The sequence below is a fragment of the Dendrobates tinctorius genome, unplaced genomic scaffold (assembly GCF_039654945.1).
Source record: "Dendrobates tinctorius isolate UK_male_01 unplaced genomic scaffold, ASM3965494v1 ptg000070l, whole genome shotgun sequence".
Taxonomy (NCBI): domain Eukaryota; kingdom Metazoa; phylum Chordata; class Amphibia; order Anura; family Dendrobatidae; genus Dendrobates; species Dendrobates tinctorius.
The window spans coordinates 65098004-65121000 of NW_027361738.1; the positions used below are offsets into that span (position 1 = coordinate 65098004).

General features: G+C 44.8%; 2 protein-coding genes across 2 annotated transcripts in view; one reads left to right on the forward strand and one right to left on the reverse strand.

Annotated features, from left to right (window-relative positions):
- THNSL1 (threonine synthase like 1) overlaps nucleotides 1-22997 on the reverse strand; it is a 41563-nt gene that overhangs the window by 13501 nt on the left and 5065 nt on the right. The window lies entirely within an intron of this gene.
- ENKUR (enkurin, TRPC channel interacting protein) lies at nucleotides 8989-22572 on the forward strand. The gene is made up of 5 exons (XM_073581772.1): nucleotides 8989-9167; nucleotides 11580-11725; nucleotides 13172-13422; nucleotides 20512-20658; nucleotides 22312-22572. The coding sequence occupies exons 1-5, from the start codon at nucleotides 9091-9093 to the stop codon at nucleotides 22483-22485; spliced, it is 795 nt and encodes a 264-aa protein (XP_073437873.1). The 5' UTR covers nucleotides 8989-9090; the 3' UTR covers nucleotides 22486-22572.

The window sequence follows — 22997 nt, forward strand, 5'->3', positions numbered from 1 at the left end:
GTCTTAAATGGGCAATGCTTCCCATGCTGATAGGCTGCAAACCCAGAAGCAAAATGCACTCGCCCTGAAGCAAAGTTTGCAATTTTAGAATGGTATACAGCATGTACTACATATCCTCCTTTTTTGGAGAAACATTTCCTACTTTTTCCACCAACTTTTTCCATCCCATAAAAGATCTGCATTAGTAATCGTGACACTAAAAACAAAGCCGTCATATATATGAAAACAGTCATGAAAGAAAAAAAAAAAAAGTATTTCATATTTGCAGAATCAGATAGTGTAGACAGGTTTCTTCCATTTCATGGAGAACTTATTTGCATTCTGTTGCCTGTAAGTAAAAGTGAATTAATGCTGGCTGAATATCGGTAACAAGCATTATTCCTAGGAACGCTCGTTTCCCAATAACTGTCAAAGCTAAGCAGGTTGCCAATCACCCATGTGTGGCCAGGGCCTAAACCTACTCCCCTGGTCCATGTGCAGCCTGTGCCTGATCCTGCTCTCCTGGTTTGTGTGCAGTCTGCTCCCCTGGTTGGTGTGCAGCCTGTGCCTGATCCTGCTCCCCTGGTTTGTGTGCAGCCTGTGCCTGATCCTGCTCCCCTGGTTGGTGTGCAGCCTGTGCCTGATCCTGCTCCCCTGGTTGGTGTGCAGCCTGTGCCTGATCCTGCTCCCCTGGTTGGTGTGCAGCCTGTGCCTGATCCTGCTCCCCTGGTTGGTGTGCAGCCTGTGCTTGATCCTGCTCCCCTGGTTGGTGTGCAGCCTGTGCTTGATCCTGCTCCCCTGGTTGGTGTGCAGCCTGTGCCTGATCCTGCTCCCCTGGTTGGTGTGCAACCTGTGCCTGATCCTGCTCTCCTGGTTGGTGTGCAACCTGTGCCTGATCCTGCTCCCCTGGTTGGTGTGCAGCCTGTGCCTGATCCTGCTCCCCTGGTTGGTGTGCAGCCTGTGCCTGATCCTGCTCCCCTGGTTGGTGTGCAGCCTGTGCTTGATCCTGCTCCCCTGGTTGGTGTGCAGCCTGTGCTTGATCCTGCTCCCCTGGTTGGTGTGCAGCCTGTGCCTGATCCTGCTCCCCTGGTTGGTGTGCAACCTGTGCCTGATCCTGCTCTCCTGGTTTGTGTGCAGCCAGCGCTTGAACCTGCTTACCTGGTCCATGTGCAGCCTGTGCCTGATCCTGCTCTCCTGGTTTGTGTGTGGCCAGAGTCTCAAACTGATCCACCGGTCCATGTGCGGCCAGTGCCTGAGACTTCTCCCTGTCCATTTCTATCCGGCCTTCTAAAACCAGTCTCCAAATTAGCACAGTCTGATAATAGCCTGAATCTGTGTCAGGAACTGTTCTGTAGCAGAGCCAGAGCTTACTAGTCTGAACAGACTCCTAGTCCTTACTCAGTGACAGTGAACTTGAACAGACGCAGTACCGGGTTCTGCCTAGGAGTGGTACCTGTCAGGTAACCGCTTAGCTACACCCTTCCTTAGGCAGGCCCAGCCCTGTGGCACAGTGGGTCCACGAACCATGTGCACCACCTGCGGGCGTGACAATTTGCCATATATCTACTATAAAATGATCATTTGCATGGTATAGTAAGATAATACTTTATCGTTCCCTCTCAGTGTTCTGGCATCAAATTTGGAGCAGGGGCATTTGTGCAAAATATTTTGCAACTTTCTGCCCTTTTGCACCAGTCCTGTTAATTTTTCAAAAAGTGTACAAAGCAAAAAAGGGACAGTGACAACCACTTGGCAATAAATTTATTAAAATATATGCAGAAAACTTGCATACATTCCTGCTGAAATCAACGGCAGCTAATAGAAGCTGTAGGTTTTATTTTCTGATGCACTGCAGCCCGAAGATTGGCAAACTGGGTTTTTAGTCCAAAATTGGCTCAAAGTGCAACTTTTCATAAATTCCCACCACTCACCCAAATCTACGGTATCTATACAATTTAGCCACCTAACTCCTAAGAGGTAAGAAATGTGTCAGCATCTGGGTCGCCCTCGAACACCCAGGGCAGCGGGGTACTCGGTACCGGGCCGGTGTCGAGGCGGGAATGAGTCACAGCAGCGGTGACACGGTCCGTCGCCCTGGGCGCCCAATATCAATGGCGGTGATGTTAATGGTGTTAAAGTTTATTAGAATAGTTCGTGACGCCACCCGTGGTGTTTAGCAAGTAAGATGTTGAGCCAACGCTGCATGCAGATCCACTGGGACTGATGGTGTGGTGCAGCAAAGATGGTGTAGCTCCCCACAGGTGGAGCTTTAGTCCCAGGGCAGTGTAGGTGCAATGGATGAGGAGAGGCGCAGAAAGGTATAGATGCTGGTACCCAGGTGTATTGGTGCAGGAATAACTGGAGGACACCAGGGTGTGCGGTTCCAAAGCTTTACTCACTGTTTGCAGTTCTCTCAACTGCCTGCCTCCGTACCGTGTTCTCCAGGTCAGGGCTCCAGCCAACCTCCAGGCAGGATAGGATTCTCCCTTCCACACTCCGCCAACATGTACCTTACTGAACGACTCCTCCAATGCGCCTTTAGGTGCGAAGCACTCCAGTACTTAGTTACTCTGGAATGCCTCTCTCTAGGTGTTCCTAGTCTCTACTTGTATGACAGACAGCTGTAGCCTGCTTCGGGGACTCCTCACTACGTCCCGGCTCTCTATTCAGTTGCTGTTGTGTCCCAAGTCTATGATGGGAGCAAGGCGTTAGCGGCTCACTACTCCTCCGGTGTCTGTTGCCGGACATAAAGATCCAATCAACCTCGGGGACCGGGCCCCGGCCTTTGCGCTCTCTGGACTGGAAGGGTTCTCTATATTTCTTCAACCAGCTTCCCACCGTCCTTCTATTCTCCTTTGTTCCGATCTGTTCTCTCTTATGGAAGGTTAGGTTATCAATCTTATCAGTCTCTTTCTCTGGTCTTTCTCGTGCCAGCAGCCCAGATCACTGGGACCTGCTGCAGCACGTCCCTCAGACACCCATCTTCTCTCTTTTCTCACTAACCAACTCCCCCCTCACTCTTCCCACTCTTTTATATCATCTCACTCCACCCGCCTCCCAGCACATCTCGTGTTACAAAGCAGGGTTCCACGAGGGGTGCTCTGCTAACCCCCAGCCTGAAGCTGTTAGGTGGCCCCACTGAACTATCCTGTGTGTGGAATGCAGGTGTGGAGCGTGGACAGGAGTTCCCACCTTACCTGGATGGTGGGGCACTACACCTTAGAAGATGCAGTACCTCTGTGACGACTGAAGCCTCAGGGGCGCCACACATCCTCCTGCCCAACCGGACTGCAAGGTGCTGATGGCACGGTCATGGCAGCCAGGTGCCTAATTGGGGTTCCCGTGTCTGCCATGTTTGTACACCCATGAAGCCTAGCTTGCGATTGTACAATGTGTTGTATAAGGGGTCAAGCCAACACAAATTCAAGTCTTGTAGAAAGACCAATGAAAATACTAAGAACAGTTACAAATATTTTTCAAACATAAAAAAATACCATACATGTAATAATGGTTCAATTAATGCCTGTTTTTTTTCCAAAAGCTGAACAAAAAAAAAATCTAAAAAAATAAAACAAAATATTTTGCATCAACATGTGTAGGACTGACCTAATAAATAATACATCTTATATCTATCCCTTGGTGTGATATGGCTGAATTGCTGTATTGTTTATCTCTTTAGTACAATCAGAAAGTTGCATACATAAAAACTACAACTCATACACAAAAAAAATAAAATCCATAATTCTAAGAATATGGAGCCACAAATTGATTTTTTAAGCGGTAAAGCAAAAAACTAAATTATAACTTTAGCATCAGTATAAATGTACTGACAGTTCCCAGGTCATATTTACCATGAAGTGAACATAAAACGAATCCCCCCCCCCCAAAAAAAAATAAAAATGCAAAAAGCAGAATAGCACCTTTTTTTCAGTTGTTGTTGTTATAATTCCTCCTCATTGTGAAAGTTTTTCCTTTTTTTTGTCAATATATAATATAGTATAAAATTAATGGTTTCAAGAAGACTACATCCTATGTAAAAAAAAAAAAAAAAAAAATACAACTAGTGCCAATATTACTCTTCCTACAAAACAATAGGAAGTTGTGGCTTTTGGGAAAAATGGGAGAAAAAAAAATTAATTGTAAAAAATAAATAAGGCTGCATGTCCAAAGAGTTAAAAGAAAGCTATACTCTTTGTATTTACTGTGCTGATCAGTGGAGGTCCAGGAGGTCAGACACTCGTGATGAAACATTGATTTTTAAAGATGAGCCATGTAAAAAGTATAAAAACACAAAAATCAGGGAGAGGAGGATCAGCAACTCTGGAAAAGATGAAAACATCCGAGATGAACATTGCCGAGTCCATCACGTCCTTCTTTGCTGCCCCCATCAGCAGGGCTCGGGGGGACACTGGGCCACCACTACATACATGATGATCCCAAGGGCTTTGGAGAAAAAAAAAGTCTAGGATCCCATACTAGGCAGTCAGTCTGGATTAGCGAATATTCATTTCAGGGGATTTTCATACGAGTTGCATAAAAGCCGTCTTTCTTTGCAGCTCTTCTTCTGAAGCTGCAGCATAATGCAGATTATTGATTTGCGAGAGAAAGGATTTGGTTCTAGCATTATAAAACTGTTGGCAGGACACCGCCAAAGCCACTTGTGATCGATAAGGCGGCTGAAAATGAACTTAATATTAAAAAAAAAAAATTGAAAAACTTCCAGCGTTCACAAGATTTTCAGTTCTGTTAAAGGGAAGCTGTCATCAGATAACGATGAACTATTGTTTAAATCAGGTTTTTGGAATTTTTAATCTTTTAAAAGAAAAAAAAAAATTCCATATCCTTTTCTGTAGTAAAAAATAAATAATAGAAATCTTGCAATTTTCACACCGGCCTCTGGGGCCTTTTTAAACTCCAACTTCCTGTTTCAGGAAACAATATATGTACATAGCCACAGTGGTCAGCTCTCAGCAATATCTTTTGTATGAAAGCACCCGATGAGGGGGTGGAAAGGTAATTGGGAGTGGAGGGGGGGGGGTTAGCATTAGCTGTGATATCGCCTAATGTGATTGGCGGAGTTTGTGTTATTAGAGGTGTTATCTGTCATTGTAATCCTGCCTCCGATGATAAAAGAGACTGCTGAAAATGGTTCCTGAAAGAACAGGAGAAATGAGACTTAAAAAAAAAAACACCAGCGGTCAGTGTGAATATTTGCATGATTACTAATTTTGTCTTTTTAATAATCATGATATGAAAAAAAAAATGTGAAAAATAAAACACAACACAAAAACCTGATTTAAACAATAGGTCATTTTTTGGTGTTAGTTTCCCTTTAATATTGGGAAAATAATTGCACAAGAAATGATGTTGTTGTAGTTGTTATGTGTCCTGTGCACAGAAGAACAATACAACCAATAGGGGGTGTGGCGCCCCCAGGAGTATGGTCGCCACAGTGGCATTGCCTTCCTCCAAGGAGGGTGATGTCAGGCTTGGAAGGAAGGAAGGGTCTCTCTAGCAGTTAACCATGTCATGCAACACAGTTCCCACTCCAGGCCAGCAGAGGGAGCTCTGAACCAGAATTGGGGGAGGAGTGCTCTCTGAGGGCCAAGAAGGGAAATGAGGAGTTAGTGTGAGGAGGGCAAAGAGAAGCTGGAGGTTGAGCTGAGGATAGAGAGCTCCTTCCCAGTGATAGCGCATGATCTGGAGCCTGGTCTCCACGGTTGTATGGATACTGAAGGTCCTGCAACAGAAACCAGAGGAATAGTAAGCTGTAAATGCGCTATTCCCAACTAAGACTCGGAGGCACAACAGCGACGGGTGAGCCAAGAGAGATAGAGGGCTACAGCTGTCTGCCATACGAGGTAGTTCTAAGAGAAGATAAGAAGGAGGAACTTCAGTGTAACACTGTACTGCATGTACCTCAAGCCAGCGCTAGGAAGGAGACTACACAACCCATCTGATAGAGAGATCCCTGAGTTGCTTCCAGGCTAGCCTGCTCCTGTGCCATCTGTAACCAGGACCCTGGACTGCGTTTGCCAAGTAAATGTAAAGAAACTGCACCCTGTTGTGTCCTTGCCTCCTTCCTGCAACCTCCTCAGCACTGCTACATCTCTGTGCCAAACACTGCACCCTCTTCCTAAACATTCCGCTACACTGCCCAGGGACTACAGCCCTACCTGTGGAGGGCTACAACATCATTGCTGCACCACACCATCTGTCCGCAGCGTCGGCTTAACACCTTCATTGCCGTACACCACAGGTGGCGTCACAAATCACTTATAAACTTTATTTCCAAATCAACCCCTTTTATATGGGCGCCCAGGGCCAAGGACCGGGTCACCGCTGCTGTGACAATCCCCTCTGAGAGACCGGCCCGGTACCGAGTACCCCACAGCTCTGGGAGGGCGACCCAGGGGCAGCAGACATCCGGTGTACTGGAGCTTAGATTACTGGCTGACTGGATGCAGGCTGTCATGTAATGGATAGTTGTAGCTCAGTGCCTTGTGGTAGGACCTGGGCTGATCCAGGAGGTGTCCTCAGTGTCCTAGGAACTGTACATTGCCAGGCCGCAGCGCTGGACAAATCTCCTGTACCATTATAGGAAATGTGTTTCCTGCTCACAGGGGGCAGGCAGGGTCGGAGGGCATTGGAATAATTGCTTTAGGATGACAATAGTTATACATTATCAGGATTCAAGATGAAATACATCACCAGTTACATTGGAGAAAGAGAAGTAGAAATGGGTGAAGGTGTCCCTTCCGACTCCCATCAGCCTCCTCGTAACATAATTTAATGGCAGTCGGGGGGACTACTTATTCATTTTACTCACTTATATAGCGCCATTAATTCTACAGAATTTTACAGACATTATCATCACTGTCCCCATTGGGGCTCACAATCTAGATTCCCTATCGGTATGTCTTTGGAGTGTGGGAGGAAACCGGAGAACCCGGAGGAAACCCACGCAAACACGGGGAGAACATACAAACGCCTTGCAGATGTTGTCCTTGGTGGGATTTGAACCCAGCGCTGCAAGGCTACAGTGCTAACCACTGAGCCACCGTGCATATGCTGCAATATTACAGTATTGCAGTTTACTGTACAAGTTATTGCAGGCTCAAGTTCTCCATGAAAGCAATTAAAACACGTTAAAAAAGAAAAGAGAAAAGGTACAAAAACATAAATAGAAATGCTCTCCTCAATATTGAAATTGTACCAAGAAGTAAAAGATGTGGAATCATGAACCCAATACTACGGGCATTTCTCTGAAGTGTCCTAGGAGCCGTTTTACAGCTTGACAACATCAGAGCGCATGTTAGTCAAGCTCCTGTGAGCAGCCTGTGTGGTTGCAGAGTCTCCAGGCTTGTCTCCCACCGAACACATCTGGGACGCCATTGGTCGGCAATTGCTCAGGAACTGCCAGCAGCGGATCTTGATGATTTGCCCAAGTGCATTCAGTGCGAAATGCAGAGAACATTCCTCAGACGACCATTAATAACTTCATTGATAGCAGCCAAGGCTGTAAGGGTGTGTGCACATGGTGCGAATTCTGCTGTGGATTTTTCCACGCAGATTTGGCTACATCCGCAGGTAAATGCACAGGTCAAATGACCTGCGTTTTACCTGCGGATTTAGTGCGGATTAGCCTGCGTTTTCCTCCTGCGTTTTGACACCTGGTAATGGAGCAGGTGTGAAACTGCTGCGAATTCCGCACAAAGAAGTGACATGCTGCGGATTTAAAACTGCAGCTAATTCGTGCGGAAAAATCCGCAGCATGTGCACAGCGTTTTTCATTTTCCATTGACTATAAAGGTACTGTACAATGCCGCAGAATCCGCACCGTGTGCACACACCCTAAGTGCTCATACTTGATACTGAATAAATTCTAATATTTTGAAAAGGTTTCCATTTTTTCATCATTTGCATATCGGTAACATGTCTAGCCGTCCTGCGATTTCCATAATTCCACGATTTTTCCGTCATGTTATTGTAATTTCAATGTTAAGGAGTGCATATAAAAGTTCATATCACCTGTCATTTCCCGTAATGTAAATAATAAAATCTAAAAAATATAAATAACATATTTCATAGCTGCACCTGACCGAACTAATAAAATAGAAATGACAAAATTAATTTATTTTAGTTGCTAAAATAGTTACAGCTCTTGGAAGGCGAGGAGGAAAATAAAAAACGAATGAGGGTCCCTGGGCCTCTATCATCCAAGGACCTGCATAATCCTGGAGCTGGTAATGGTTACAGAGTGCACAGATTATGTGTGATTGCTTGTGACACTGCGCATGTTCAATTAACAATCACGAGATAGATAGATAATAGATCATAGATAATAGACCGATACAGAGATAGATAGATAATAGATAAGATAGATAATAGATAGCTAGATAGATAATAGATAAAATAGATCATAGATAGATAATAGATCATAGATAATAGATAGACCGATACAGAGATAGATAATAGAGAAGATAGATTGATAGATAGATATGGGATAGATAGATAGATAGATAATAGATAATAGATAGAACGATAGATAGATAATAGATAAGATAGATGATAGATAGATGGATAGATATGGGATAGATAGATAGATAGATAGATAGATAGATAGATAGATAGATTATAGCTGGATAATAGATGATAGATAGATAATAGATAAGATAGATGATAGATAGATGGATAGATATGGGATAGATAGATAGATAGATAGATAGACTGGCAGACACAGGAGAGGCCTCTGTGCAAGAACAGTATATGGGTCTTTGCGGTCCAACACCTCATTATAAAGCACAATTCCACCTGCTCTGAAGGTAGTCTCCCCCTCACCTCTGTGTAGCTGCACAGCCTGTACCAACCCTATGTCCTCTCCTCGATAGATAGGTAGATATATAGATTGTCACGTTTAGCACACTTACCTGTAGTCCTAAAATAACAACTGGTGCAATAAAGCTAGTTGGGGAAAAAAAAAAAAAAAAGAAAGCCGCTGAGCAGATACTGTTGCCGCGGTGACTGTAGAGACAACACTGCTGAGCCAGGACTCTGTGACACACAGCAGCACCGGCAGTGTGTCCTCTGCTATATGACCAGACCCCGAAAATGAAGACCATGAACCCAGCTGAGAACATCTATAACCTCATCCCCACAGAGGAGGTGAAAGTGGCCAAACCCCCCAGGTGAGTGACACGGGAGAACTCAGGGCAGAGGTAATAAACAGCAAGCAGGTATTGTGTTATCTATATACACACAGACACACAAATAGAATATCATCAAAAACTTCATTTATTTCAGTTCTTCAATATAAAAAGTGACACTCATATTATATAGAGTCATTACACACAGTGATCTATTTCACGTGTTTATTTCTGTTAATGTTGATGATTATGGCTTACAGCTGATGAAAGCCCAAAAGTCATTATCTCAGTTAATTAGAATACTTTATAACACCAGCTTGAAAAATGATTTTACAATCTGAAATGTTGTCCTAATGAAATGTATGTTCAGTAAATGCACTCAGTACTTGGTCGGGCTCCTTTGCCATCAATTACTGCATCAATGCGGCGTGGCATGGAGGTGATCAGCCTGTGGCACTGCTGAGGGGTTATGGAAGCCCAGGTTGCTTTGATAGCAGCCTTCAGCTCGTCTGCATTGTTGGATCTGGTGTCTCCCATCATCCTCTTGACAATACTCCATAGATCCTCTATGGGGTTAAGGTCAGGTGAGTTTGCTGCCAATCAAGCCCAGTGATACTGTTGTGTGTACACCAGGTATTGGTACTTTTGGCAGTGTGGACAGGGGCCAAGTCCTGCTGGAGAATGACATTTCCATCTCCAAAAAGCTTGTCGGCAGAGGGAAGCATGAAGTGCTCTAAAATATCCCAGTAGACGGCTGCGCTGACTTTGGTCTTGATAAAACACAGTGGACCTACACCAGCAGATGACATGGCTCCCCAAACCATCCCTGATTGTGGAAACTTCACAGTAGACCTCCAGCAGTTTGGATTGTGGCCTCTCCACTCTTCCTCCAGACTCTGGGACCTTGATTTCCAAATGAAATGCAAAATTTACTTTCATCTGAAAACAACACCTTGGACCACTGACAACAGGCCAGGTCTTTTTCTCCTTGGCCCAGGTGAGACCCTTCTGGCGTTGTCTATTGGTCATGAGTGGCTTGACACAAGGAATGTGACACTTGTAGCCCATGTCCTGGATACGTCTGTGTGTGGCGGCTCTTGATGCAATGGCTCCAGCAGCAGTCCACTCCTTGTGAATCTCCCCCAATTTTTGAATGGCCTTTTCTTAACAATCCTTTCAAGGCTGTGGTTATCCCGGTTGCTTGTGCACCTTTTTCTACCACACTTTTTCCTTCCACTCAGCTTTCCATTAATATGCTTGGATACAGCACTCTGTGAACAGCCAGCTTCTTTATCAATGACCTTTTGTGGCTTCCCCTCCTTGTGGAGTGTGTCAGTGACTGCCTTCTGGACATCTGTCAAGTCAGGAGTCTTCCCCATGATTGTGGAGCTACTGAAACAGACTTAAGGGCATGTCACACTAAGAGATATCGCTAGCAATATCGCTATAACTTGTGACGTTATAGCAATATTGCTAGCGATATCACTGTGTCTAATACTCACCTACGACCCGCTCCCCCGCTGGTTATCACTGATCACGCGAGAACTGGCTGGACGACGCGTGGAGCCGGGCGGGAGGACGCAGGATCGCCTGGTGTGACAGGTAAGTAGCGACCCCCGTCCCCAGCGATGTCGCTGGTGAGATCTGCCTGTGTGGCAGCTCACTAGCGACCACTTAGCGATGTACCAGCGATCCTGACCGCGTCATATCGCTGGTCAGGATCGCTGGTACATTGCTAAGTGTGACAGTACCTTAAGGGACCTTTATAAACGCTTAGGAAGACTTTGCAGGTGTTTTTTGTTAACTATTCTAATTTACTGAGATAATGACTTTTGGGTTTTCATTGGCTGTAAGTCATAATCATCAACAGTAACAGAAAGAAACACGTGAAATAGATCACTCTGTGTGTAATGACTCTATATAATATATGAGATTCACTTTTTGTATTGAAGAACTGAAATGAATTAACTATTTGATGATTTTCTAATTTTATGAGAATAACCTGTATATACTGTTTCCCTCACTGCTCTCATATATGTCATGTACAGTGGCTTGCAAAAGTATTCACCGCCTTGGCATTTTTCCTGTTTTTCTACCCCACAATCTGGAACTTCACCTTTTTTATCAATCTCGATCAGAGCCGCCAGTGTTTCTTGCGCTGACATCCAGACAACAGCGTGGGAAACATTCGATGTTCAGGGTGTCGAACCCGAACAGTAACAAGGACTTCTTGGAGAAGTCACTGTTTGGGTGTCTGGCCCATACAGTAGGTGTTCGGGACAGATCACAAACTTTATTGTTCGAGTTCGCCCGTCACTAGTTATCACCTAATCTGTGGCTAGCATCCTCTTTAAGCTCTTTTACTTAGGCCATTTTTAGGTATTTCCCCTTAATGGGAATGTTGAAATTTCTACTAATGATATTATCTTACTACTTTTCTATCTTTGTGTTCAGATACATGTCAACATTCAGGGACTCGGTGAAGCTCGAAGAGAAGAAAAATAAAGCAGCTCACAAAACCTTGGGTCCAGCCAAAATAGAAGTGCCTTCCCCTAAAGAGTTCCTACAGAAACACACAAAGGAGGCCACCCTGGCACAAAGTGAGTGACCTCTCACAGGCACAGGTAAAGTGTGCCTTGAAGATGGTTTCATCATGGTTTCATAATGAAGCTGTAAAATGCCATCAGCCAAAATAGTTCTCTTAACACAAAGAGCGCCAACAGATGGGTGTAGAATAGATGATGGAAGCATGTGGCAGCCACATCAAGCAGATCCTGTCTCAAGACTGGGGCTACGCAATGATTTTGGCCCCTACACAGATTGCTTCTACATCATAGCATAGTACAATTGAATGGGGGCAGATTGTGGCCTGCAAGGTCCAACTTTTTGCGACTTGATTGTCGCGGTCCCTTATGGGGCGCAATGCATCCTCATTCAATGACATTATGCTGCTGTTTAGCAGGAACATATAGTGATCTTTTGATGCCTGGACTGTGTTGCTACCAATTTCACCATGTAGCCCATCCTAATGGAGTTTTCCCATTCTATAAAATGATTAATAAAGAAAACTTGGCACTCAACTTCTAGAATATTTTTTGGGATTTTTTAATGCAGCCAGAAAATAATAGACGTTTCGGCCTCACTGGCCTTCATCAGTAACAGACTGCAGTATAGTAGTTAATCGCATTCAGTGCGATTATAGAAGTGACACCATAGTCACTTTAAATGTGTCTGGTCATGCACTAGGCGCTGGGCATGGAGCCTGAATCAAATAGTACCTGGGTGGGTGGGGGTGCCATGCAGACATCAGCGACCCAGAATCGACCCAGAATCTGTGTCACAGCTGACCAACAGTGGATCCTTGGTCGCTGATGTCTGCATGGCACCCCCACCCACCCAGGTACTATTTGATTCAGGCTCCATGCCCAGCGCCTAGTGCATGACCAGGCACATTTAAAGTGACTATGGTGTCACTTCTATAATCGCACTGAATGCGATTAACTACTATACTGCAGTCTGTTACTGATGAAGGCCAGTGAGGCCGAAACGTCTATTATTTTCTGGCTGCATTAAAAAATCCCAAAAAATATTCTAGAAGTTGAGTGCCAAGTTTTCTTTATTATTCATGTATGGTGTGGGGCCCTACTTGAGCACCTTCTGAAGTTGTGCATACGCTGTTTTTCCTTTATTCTATAAAATGATGGCATACTGGTAGGATATGATCAGTGAGGGGTGCAATCTCTGCTACCTTATCAATGCTCTGGCTAGCTGGCCGTCAGGGATTTGCAGCCCAGGTCCAGTAAAGTGAATAACACCTGCTTCGTTTTCCTTTCTTTCCGGGTGACCAAGAGTGAAGTTGTACAAGGAACAGAGGGGACACCGATTCATTTTCAGCAAAGATCCACATTGATCATAAAGTGTTATGACATAATTTTATGAGCTGAGAATAACCCTTTAAAATCAAGACTTGCAGCAAACAGTATATTAAGAATATGCATCTTATAGTTTTCATCTCTTATATGCTTTGCCCTCTTGTTGACAACAAGAGAGCGCTTTGTACGATTCCACAGGTAGACCCCCCCGATGCTTGGCAGAAGACAAGCGCCCCCCGGTACCATACAGAACAGACCAACCACTCATGGGAGTGCAAACTAACAAAAGATTCATCACGACCAACGTAGCCGAGGCCGTCATGGCTGTGCCTAAGAAACCACAGCCCATCTATGTGGACACCAAAAAAGGGGATAAACATCTCCTGGAGACCTCTGGACTCGTTCCTAAATACATCAAAAAGAAGGTAACATTGCTGTATACGTCACACATGCTCTTAACATAACAGGAAAGAGTACATAATTTATACACTGCATTAATAATAGGCCGTATCAATCATCTCAAGCGGCAGCTACCATATACTTAGTAAGCACTCCCACTGATCTATACCGTCTTGTGGAAGCTCCACATAGTGTTATACCTAATGCATTGGATATATAATATGCTATAAACATGGCAATTACCTATTCTGAAGGAGACATTTTAGCTTCAGAAGTAAATGCACCCTCTGTAAAAAAAAAAAAAAACAAACACATTCACAATGATCTGTAGGAATTTCACACATATTAGGTAAAAGTCACCCGAACCCAATGTCTAAGGGCCCTTCTGACTCTCCCATGTCAAGTGATGTAAGGGGAAAGAAGGATAGAGGCAACTGGAATTTTTTTGCTTGATTCTTTTGTTCTACAAGCAAATAAACTGTGTCCTAATGAGTTTGGCAGCGGCTTACTCCACTCTCCCCATAGAGAACACAAGTGCACTTGGCTGAGCCCGAAATTCATGTGTATGGGGGAACGGAAGAGATAGCTGTTGGTTGAACAGCTGTGTATGGGCATTTTTAAGTATCCTAAACCTAGCTATTAAGTATTCGAAAGTTGCCGATAAAGAAGGAATCAAAATTGCCGGACAAAACGTCAACAATATTAAATATGCAGACGATACAACGTTGATAGCAAAGATTGACTGCCACTCAACACAAAGAAGGAAAAGATATTCACTATTGCCAGGTACAACCGGGACACATTAGAGATGGACATTGACGGACTAGAAGTTGTAAAGGACTTCAACCTCCCCGGATCAATGATCCCTCAAGGTGCAGTAGCGACACCGGTAGTCAATAGGAGAAGAACTATGGTGAAATCAACAATGAAGTCACTGGACAAGGTCTTCAAGTCGAGGAACAATTCACTGCCACTAATAACTCAGACTCATACATAATTTGCTTTTCTGTCGTAACATACCTGGATGATAAAAAGACAAGACAGAAGAAGAATTGACAAATTCAAAATGTTGTTGTCAAGAACACCGCACTGCACTTGCTCACTGAGCCAGTGCGCGTTTCCTGAGTACAAAGACTGTGCACAAAGATACCTGCGGAGCGGGGTCTCAGTGGTGACGATACATGCTCCAAGCTCACAGGACCTGAAGCATGTGACTGCTGGGGGCGTGGCCTTAGCACCACAGAGCCAGGAGCTGCAGCGACAACCCTAGAAAGGTAACTACAGGGCAATGTTACCAAGGGGCACAGACAGAAACCAGATCAAGCTGGGTCAGAGCATGAGATAGCAAAGGATTAGACAGAATGGATAGTCAGGACGTAGCAACAGATCAGAAAACCAGAACGGGCAATAGACGGTACAATAGGGACAAACCGTAACGGAGTAACGATAGCCAAGCCAGGAGGTCAGAACCAGAAAAGACAATAGTACCAAAACGAGAGACAGAGTACAGAGTGAGGGAACGGACCGGGTCATACACGGGAAGCAAACAAGCAACGCAGAATACACGCACACCAGGGGTCAGACACACCAGAACAACAGTATAGCTGACAGAACCCTGGTAAAGAGTGAGTATAAATACCCCTCCCAGATCCATAAAGAGGCCATGAACACTTAACCCTGTGAGTGCAGGGCAAGAGCCCTGTTCAAACCATGACAGTACCCCCCTCTTAACAGGGGGCCACTGGCCCCCCAGGCTTGTCTGGTTATCTGGCATGGAAGGTCCGCACCAGACGATTAGCATGCACCGAACTGGCCGGAACCCATGACCGATCCTCCAGAGAGTACCCCTTCCAGTGTATCAGATACCGGTGTCTCCGACGCACCCAGCGGGAGTCGACAATGTGCCCTACTTCATACTCCAGCTGCCCCTCTACCAGCACTGGTGGAGCATTTGATGAGGGATCCTCTCTCACCGTCCCCACAGGCTTTAACGGGGACCTGTGGAAGACATCAGAAATTTTAAAGGAGGTGGGCAGCTGCAGTCGGTAGGCGACTGGGTTAAAACCTCCACAACTTTGTATGGGCCAATATACTTGGGGCCCAGCTTTATAAATGCAATCTTAAGCTTGATATTGTGGGTGGATAGCCACACCTTCTCCCCTACTGCAAATGCTGAACCTGGCCCCCTCCTCCTGTCAGCAAACCGCTTATAGTTTTCCTGGGCCTTGGAAATATTCCTCTGAACCTCCCTCCAAAGAATTCTAAGACGTTGTGTCGCACCCTCAGCTCCAGGACAACCTGAATCCATGCGGGAAAACTCTCCAAAATGTGGGTTAAACCCATAGTTGATCTGAAAGGGAGACTTCCCAGTAGATTGACTCACACGACCGTTGATTGCAAACTCTGCCATGGGCAATACCTCACACCAGTCCTCCTGCCTGAAAGAGGCCAAGCATCTCAGAATCTGCTCCAACGATTGGTTTGTGCGCTCCGTTGGAGCCCAGCTTTTTGCAAAAAGCCCTCCAGAACCTGGCTACAAACTGTACCCCTCTGTCAGAAACCACATTCATAGGCAGTCCATGCAACCGAATTATATGCTGCATAAATAAGCGGGCCAGGATTTCAGCAGATGGTAACGCGGGGAGAGGTACAAAGTGGGCTTGTTTTGAAAACCTATCCACCACCACCCATATCACCGAGTTGCCCCTGGAAGGAGGAAGATTTGTGATAAAATCCATGGACAAATGTGTCCATGGTCTATCCGGAATTGGCAAAGGCACCAACTCCCCGGCCGGCCGGACTTGAGAACTTTTAGAACGAGCGCACACCCCACATGCAGTCACAAACTTTTTAATATCTGTTACCATACAGGGCCACCAAAACCCCTCACAATTGCCGCCCGAATCAAAGCTTCAGGATAAGGCATCAGCCTTGATGTTTTTAGATCCCGGGCGGAATGTGATGGTAAACTGAAATTGAGAAAAAAAAGCGCCCACCGAGCCTGTCTGGGGGGGGGGTCAATCTCTTGGCAGACTCTATATAGGCCAAATTTTTGTGATCAGTGATGACTGTAATGGGATGAATGGCCCCCTCCAGGAAATGCCTCCATTCTTCAAAGGCCAACTTTACCGCCAACTCTCTATTGCCGACATCGTAATTTCTCTCGGCAGAGGAAAATTTTTTAGAGAAGAAGGCGCAAGGCCTCAGATTAGTAAGGGTAGAAGGGCCCTGAGACAAAACTGCCCCCACCCCTACTTCCGAGGCGTCAACCTCCACAATAAAAGGTCTTGACGAGTCGGGTTGTACCATTTCAGGGGCTGAAGAAAAGCACTTTTTTAATGTCATGAAAGAATTTTTTACAGCTACAGATCAATTTTTTACATCAGCCCCCTTGAGAGTGAGGTCCGTTAGAGGCTTTACCACCTGCGAGAAGCCCTTAATAAATTTCCTATAAAAGTTAGCAAAGCCTAAAAATTGCTGCAACCCTTTCAAGTCATGAGGCTGCACCCAATCCGTAACAGCCTGGACCTTCTTAGGATCCATGTGGAAACCCTCCCCTGACACAGTCAACCCCAGAAAGGATACTTCTTGCATGAAAAATGAGCATTTTTCCAACTTAGCATACAAATGATTCTCCCTCAGTCTCAGGAGAACCATCCGCAAATGGTGCAAGAGAGATTGACTGTCCACCGAGTACACCAGAATGTCATCCAAATAGATGACCACAAAACGACCAATTAAATCAGAGAAAATTACATTAATAAAATTCTGAAAAACAGCAGGAGCATTGGTGAGACCAAAGGGCATAACCAAGTTTTCGAACAGCCCTTCAGTCGTCAGGAATGCTGTTTTCCATTCGTCCCCTTCCCGGACTCTTATAAGGTTATATGCCCCACGTAAATCCAGTTTAGAGAACCACTTGGCCCCGGTGAGTTGGTTACATAGATCAGGAATTAGGGGGAGAGGGTATGTATTTTTCACAGTAATTTTGTTTAATTCCCGAAAGTCGAGGCACGGCCAAAAAAACCACCATCTTTTTTTCTTAACAAAAAAGAAGCCTGCCGCCACAGGTGAAACAGAAGGCCTAATATGCCCTTTGCGGAGACTCTCGGTAATGTACTCCTTCATGGCTAGACGTTCGGGCCTGGACAAATTGAACAGGCGAGCCTTGGGTAACTTGGCTCCAGGGACTAGATAAATGGCACAATCAAAGGGTCTATGTGGTGGTAGCGCCTCAGCCTCACTTTCAGAAAATACATCTTCAAAATCTTTCAGGTACTCCGGAATACCTTCCAGATCGACAGACGACACTGACATAGATTTTACCGGGGTGACAAGAGTTGTCAAGTTACAACATAGACCATTAGACATACAACCCCACTGAATGATCTCCCCCGTGACCCAGTCAATAGTAGGATTGTGACGTTGAAGCCAAGGCATACCCAGTACCAGTCTAGCCAGCAGATTATTTAGAACAAAACACCTTAATTTTTCCACGTGAGTGGAACCCAGTTTCAGCGAAAAGGTATCAGTCATGAAACAAATTCCCTCCTGGGTGATAGGAGAAGAATCAATTGCCACAATTTTAACAGGATCTTTTAACCTGACTGTCCCTATCTTATGAAAAGTCACAACTTTGGCATCAGATTAATAGAAGAACCACAGTCAACAAAGGCGGTAGTCCCAACCGGACCGCCTGTAAGTTCTAGTTCCACCGGAAGCAGAATTTTAGTAAGTGAGGAAAAGGGTACCTGGGAGTCTGGGCAACCTTCTCGATTGACTGAGTCTGGGTAACATTTTCCTGACGGCTTCACTGAAGAAGGGCAAGAAGGACAGTTCCTTCTACAATCTCCAGCGGATCCACAGTAAAAGCACAATTGGTTGTTTCTACGGCATCTCCTCTCTTTTTCCTCCAATGACGTGACACCAACCTCCATGGGCTCAGGACTAGATGCAGTCTCTCAGATTGGCGAATAAAGGGGTCTCCTGCAGCATGTCCCCTCTTGCCCGCAGCCTACGGTCCATGCGGACAGCCTGGATCATAGCGTCCTCCAAAGAATCCGGTGGAGGATGAAGGGCTAGGGCATCTTTCAAACGTTCAGACAGGCCTCTACAGAACAAACCCCGGAGGGCAGCATCATCCCAGGAGACCTCCGCTGCCCAGCGTCTGAACTCAGAGCAGAACCATTCAGCAGAGTGCCTCCCCTGTGTCACACTCATCAACATATCTTCTGCCAGACGCACTCTATCAGGCTCATCATAAATGTGCCCCAGAGCCTCAAAGAACAAATTCACAGACATACGTTCAGGAGCAGAGGAAGAGAGAGAGAAAGCCCATGCCTGTGGAACCCCCCGAAGTAGGGAAATGACGACCCCCACCCTCTGGAACTCATCCCCGGAGGAGCGGGGCCTCAGAGAAAAAAAAAAAAAAGCTTGCATCCTTCTCTGAACGACCTGAACTCCCTTTTATCTCCTGAGAAAGGGTCTGGCAATTTGACCGGAGATTCAGGGGATGCCAATGACACATCTCTGTCCCCAGCACTAGAAGCCCCTGCAGCGACAGCCCCCTGCACAGTATCCACCAACTGTTGCTGGGTATGGGCCATCGTGCGCTGTTCCACATTAAGTCTGTGGAACATTTGGGTCAGGTGCTTGACCTGATCAGCCAAAGCTTGTATGGGATCCATGAGGATAATACACTTTTTTTTTTTTCTTCAGAGGAAAAAAAAAAAACAAAAAACACTGAAATGGTCAGCTATAATGTCAAGAACACCGCACTGCACTTGCTCACTGACCTTACAGACACCTCTCCATTACTAAGCCGTGGGCTTGATGTCACCGGACAATACAAAGGTGACATCAACCCCACTAATATGAACCCCACTTGCCACCGCTATAGGGCAAGGGGGAATAGCCAGGCAAAGTGCCAGAATTGGTGCATCTAACAGATGCACCTTTCCTAGGTGGCTGCGGGCTGCTATTTTTAGGATGGGGGGCCCAATATCCATGGCCCCTTACCAGCCTGAGAATACTAGCCCCAGTTGTCTGCTTTAGCTTGGTTCATTGTCAAAATTACTCCATGTCTTTTTTTAAAGTATTTATTTAAATAATTTAAAAAAACCGTGTAAACCCCTCTATTCTTAATAACCAACCTTGGTAAAGCTGACAGCTGTCAGTTTTGCCTCGCTGGTTATCAAAGATACAGGGGAACCTACGCTGTCCTTTTTATTTATTTAGTGCGCAGGCAGTGGCTGATGAATACTCCCATCAGCCACTACCTGCTCTTGCTGTTATTAGCGGCAGCATGCGTTGGCTGATAGGAGCAGTAGTCCCATCAGCCGACGCCAGTGACTGGAGGTAAACTTTTTACCCTCGATCACAGCTGCGGGCTCACGCTATCATTTTACAGTGTGGAAACCGTGGCTGTCTCACCGGCGGTAATGATTTTACCACCGATCAGAGGCAGTGTTTGACATGCACTTGACAGCGTGAGAAACACCTGGTGTTTTCGGGGGACCGAACCCGAACAGTAACACAGATCTCCTGATGAAGGCCATGTTCGGTGTCTGTGCCCAAACAGTAGGTGTTCAGTAAGGATGTTTACTGTTCGGGTTTGCCCATCGCTAATCATGGGGAATACAAGTATTTCAAGCTGAAAAACCTTATTTAAAAGAAATTCTTTCAGATGGAGATTCACTTGACTTAAAACAAAGTATAAAATGTTCTTCATTTCCCCTTTGAACTAGATAAAATGTGTACTGTTGTAATCCTCTTTAAAAAATTTGGATGTGCCTGATGTATTGGGATTCTCCTTGACTGCTCTACAGCAGTGGTTCCCAAACTCCAGTCCTCGCGGACCCCAACAGGTCATGTTTTCAGGATTTCCATATAGATACACATGTGAGAGAATTCCTGATGCCTTGATAATACTTCTATCACCTGTGAAATACTAAGGAAATCCTGAAAACATGACATGTTGGGGTCCGCGAGGACTGGAGTTTGGGAACCACTGCTCTACAGTGCATGGAGCAACCATCGGAAGATTTAGAAAATAGACGTCTACACTTCTCACATTGTTGCTTCTCTTTTTCTATTATTGTTTTTTTACTCTTCAGGATTATGGTTCTACTCCTGAGTATTTAACAAAGAGAAATGAAGAAGTTCAGAGAGCTCAAGAGGAATACGATGCCTATGTGAAGGAACGGCTTAGGATGGGAGCCATGAAGCAGCTCTCTGAAGAAGAAAGGCAGAGTGTGATTGAGGTAATGAGGTCTATGTTGAAGTCTTATATGCAGGCACTTTTGGACACCCAAAGTCATTTTCTGTTTTTTTATTTTCAAATTCTGTCTCTCACAGTTGAAGTGAACCTACAATAAAAAGTATAGACCTCTCCATCTTTTGTAGGTGGAAAAACTTGCAAAATGGGCAGTGTATCAAATACTTACCGTATTTTTCCCACTGTACATGACTCAATTAAACATGATTATAAAACATGTACACATAGAAAACAAGTAGGTAAACTAAATCGGACTGATTCAACAAAGTAATCAAATTGCAAGGTAATAAGGCATATCACATGTAAATCTGATATACTTAAAGGCTTATTTACCCCAAGCAGCATAATCGGTATGATAAGTAATCACCAGATAGAAGACAGAGGCAGTGTCCACTAACAGAAAGCAACAGTTCAAAAAGTAAATATACTAAGATAGACCAGAGTCCAAATATCTAGACATGGTTCATCCATTAAACCCAACTTACGTTTCGCAAATGACTTAGTTGGTGGTGAAAAAGGTCTTTATGCAACCTTAGAGTAATAAGAGAATTACATAATGAAATAAAATTACACAGGTGAACATTCATGGGCTGAAAAATGAATCAAAGTAAGTATATCCAGGCTGGCAGCACTTGCGTGCCCCACACAACAGAGTTAGCACATGTGCAGAGGCATAAGGTTGTACATCAGCGCATGCACCAAGGATGAGGGAGTCATGTGGCTTGGAAGATGTCCAGCAGTACCATCAGCTCAGTACTGGCAACATCCACTAGGACCCAGATACACCAATTTACTGTTCGGAGTTCTAAGTCTAGATAAAAGTGGTCTTCATGGAAGAATTGCAGCTCAAATCCATACCTTCCACATGAAAACAAGACTAGTGAATCAATTATGTACAAAACCTAGGAACTGGAGTGCAGTAAAATGGCCAAAGGTGCTCAGAACTGAGTCAAAATGTGAACTATTTAGCTGTAACCAAAGGCAGTTTGGTCACCGGAGGTCTTGAGAGCGGCACAATAATGAGGGTCTGCAGGAACAGTAAAGCATGGAGGAGCTTTCTTGCAAGTTTGGTGCTGCATTTCAGCAAATGAGAAATACAAGGAGATACTTACCTATCATGTCAATATGCTCAGGTAAACGAAAATGTGACGTTGGAGACGGAGCCATAAATCAGAACTGCAATATTTAACACAAGAAAGCACAACACTGGTGAAGTGATAATAACCACCTAAAAACAAGTGCGAAATGGGAGGTTGTCACCCAAAAAATGTATCTTCATTTCACTAGTTTTGATCTTTACTTTGCTCAATGTTGTAAATATTGGGGGGAAAGGTGTCTGACCCCCATTTTTGTCACAGATAAGAACAGTAGAAGTGCTGTCATCCATGTCGAGGGGTCTACTAATGCAGCACATTCATGTAATGATTGGGACTGGGCAGCAGTAGCAGACACGTGAGTGCGGATGCACAGCCCTGTTTGATCCGAGGCTGCATTACTGCAGCTGATCTTCCACCATACTGCACATTGGGTCTGGTCATATGGTTAGACCTTGATCTGTTTATTATTTGTCCCACAAGTTGACGGTTTTGTGCTCTCATGTACGACTTATGTCCCAACTACATTTTTCTTCTTTTTATAGGGAATGAAGAAAAACTGGGATCATTTCCACCATGAGTATCAAGGGCTCTCAGTTGTGATTGATACAGTCCCCAAGAAAGCGCACAAGGAGAGGCTGGAGGCCGAAATGAGACAGTTGGAGCGAGATATTGAGATGATTGAACGACACAAAATCATCTACATCGCTAATAACTAAATACACACCACTCATGTACAGTGTGCACAGAAAGCATAGAAGAGACTAGCACTTCTAGTGGAAGATAATAAATTATATTATGAGTAATTCTTTATTTTGCACTTGATTACATTAAAAGTGTACAAATATATATATTATATAAGTGGGAGAGAAAAGCAGCAGCATGCTAGTAGTGTGGTGCAGGGTCCAGGGCACTGACAGCTTGTCCTCCAAGTCAGCACCGCTCTATAGTAGTCCCCAGCTTGTCCTATGGGCATGTACACGAAATGAACCCTTCTTTTCCATCTTTTTAAGAGCAAACGACCTTGGTTTGTCTGTAATGGCATATTCACATGTGTGATTTTCCACATATGGGAAAAACAGATAGATTATCCTAATCAGACTTTGATCAGAGTGTGGTCCAATGGGCAGAGTGTCATCTGATTTTCTCGTACATGGAGGAATAAAAAAGTTTTGCCACCGGCAGTGAAAAATGGACCATACTTGGATGACATCCAAATCCTGTTCAATGT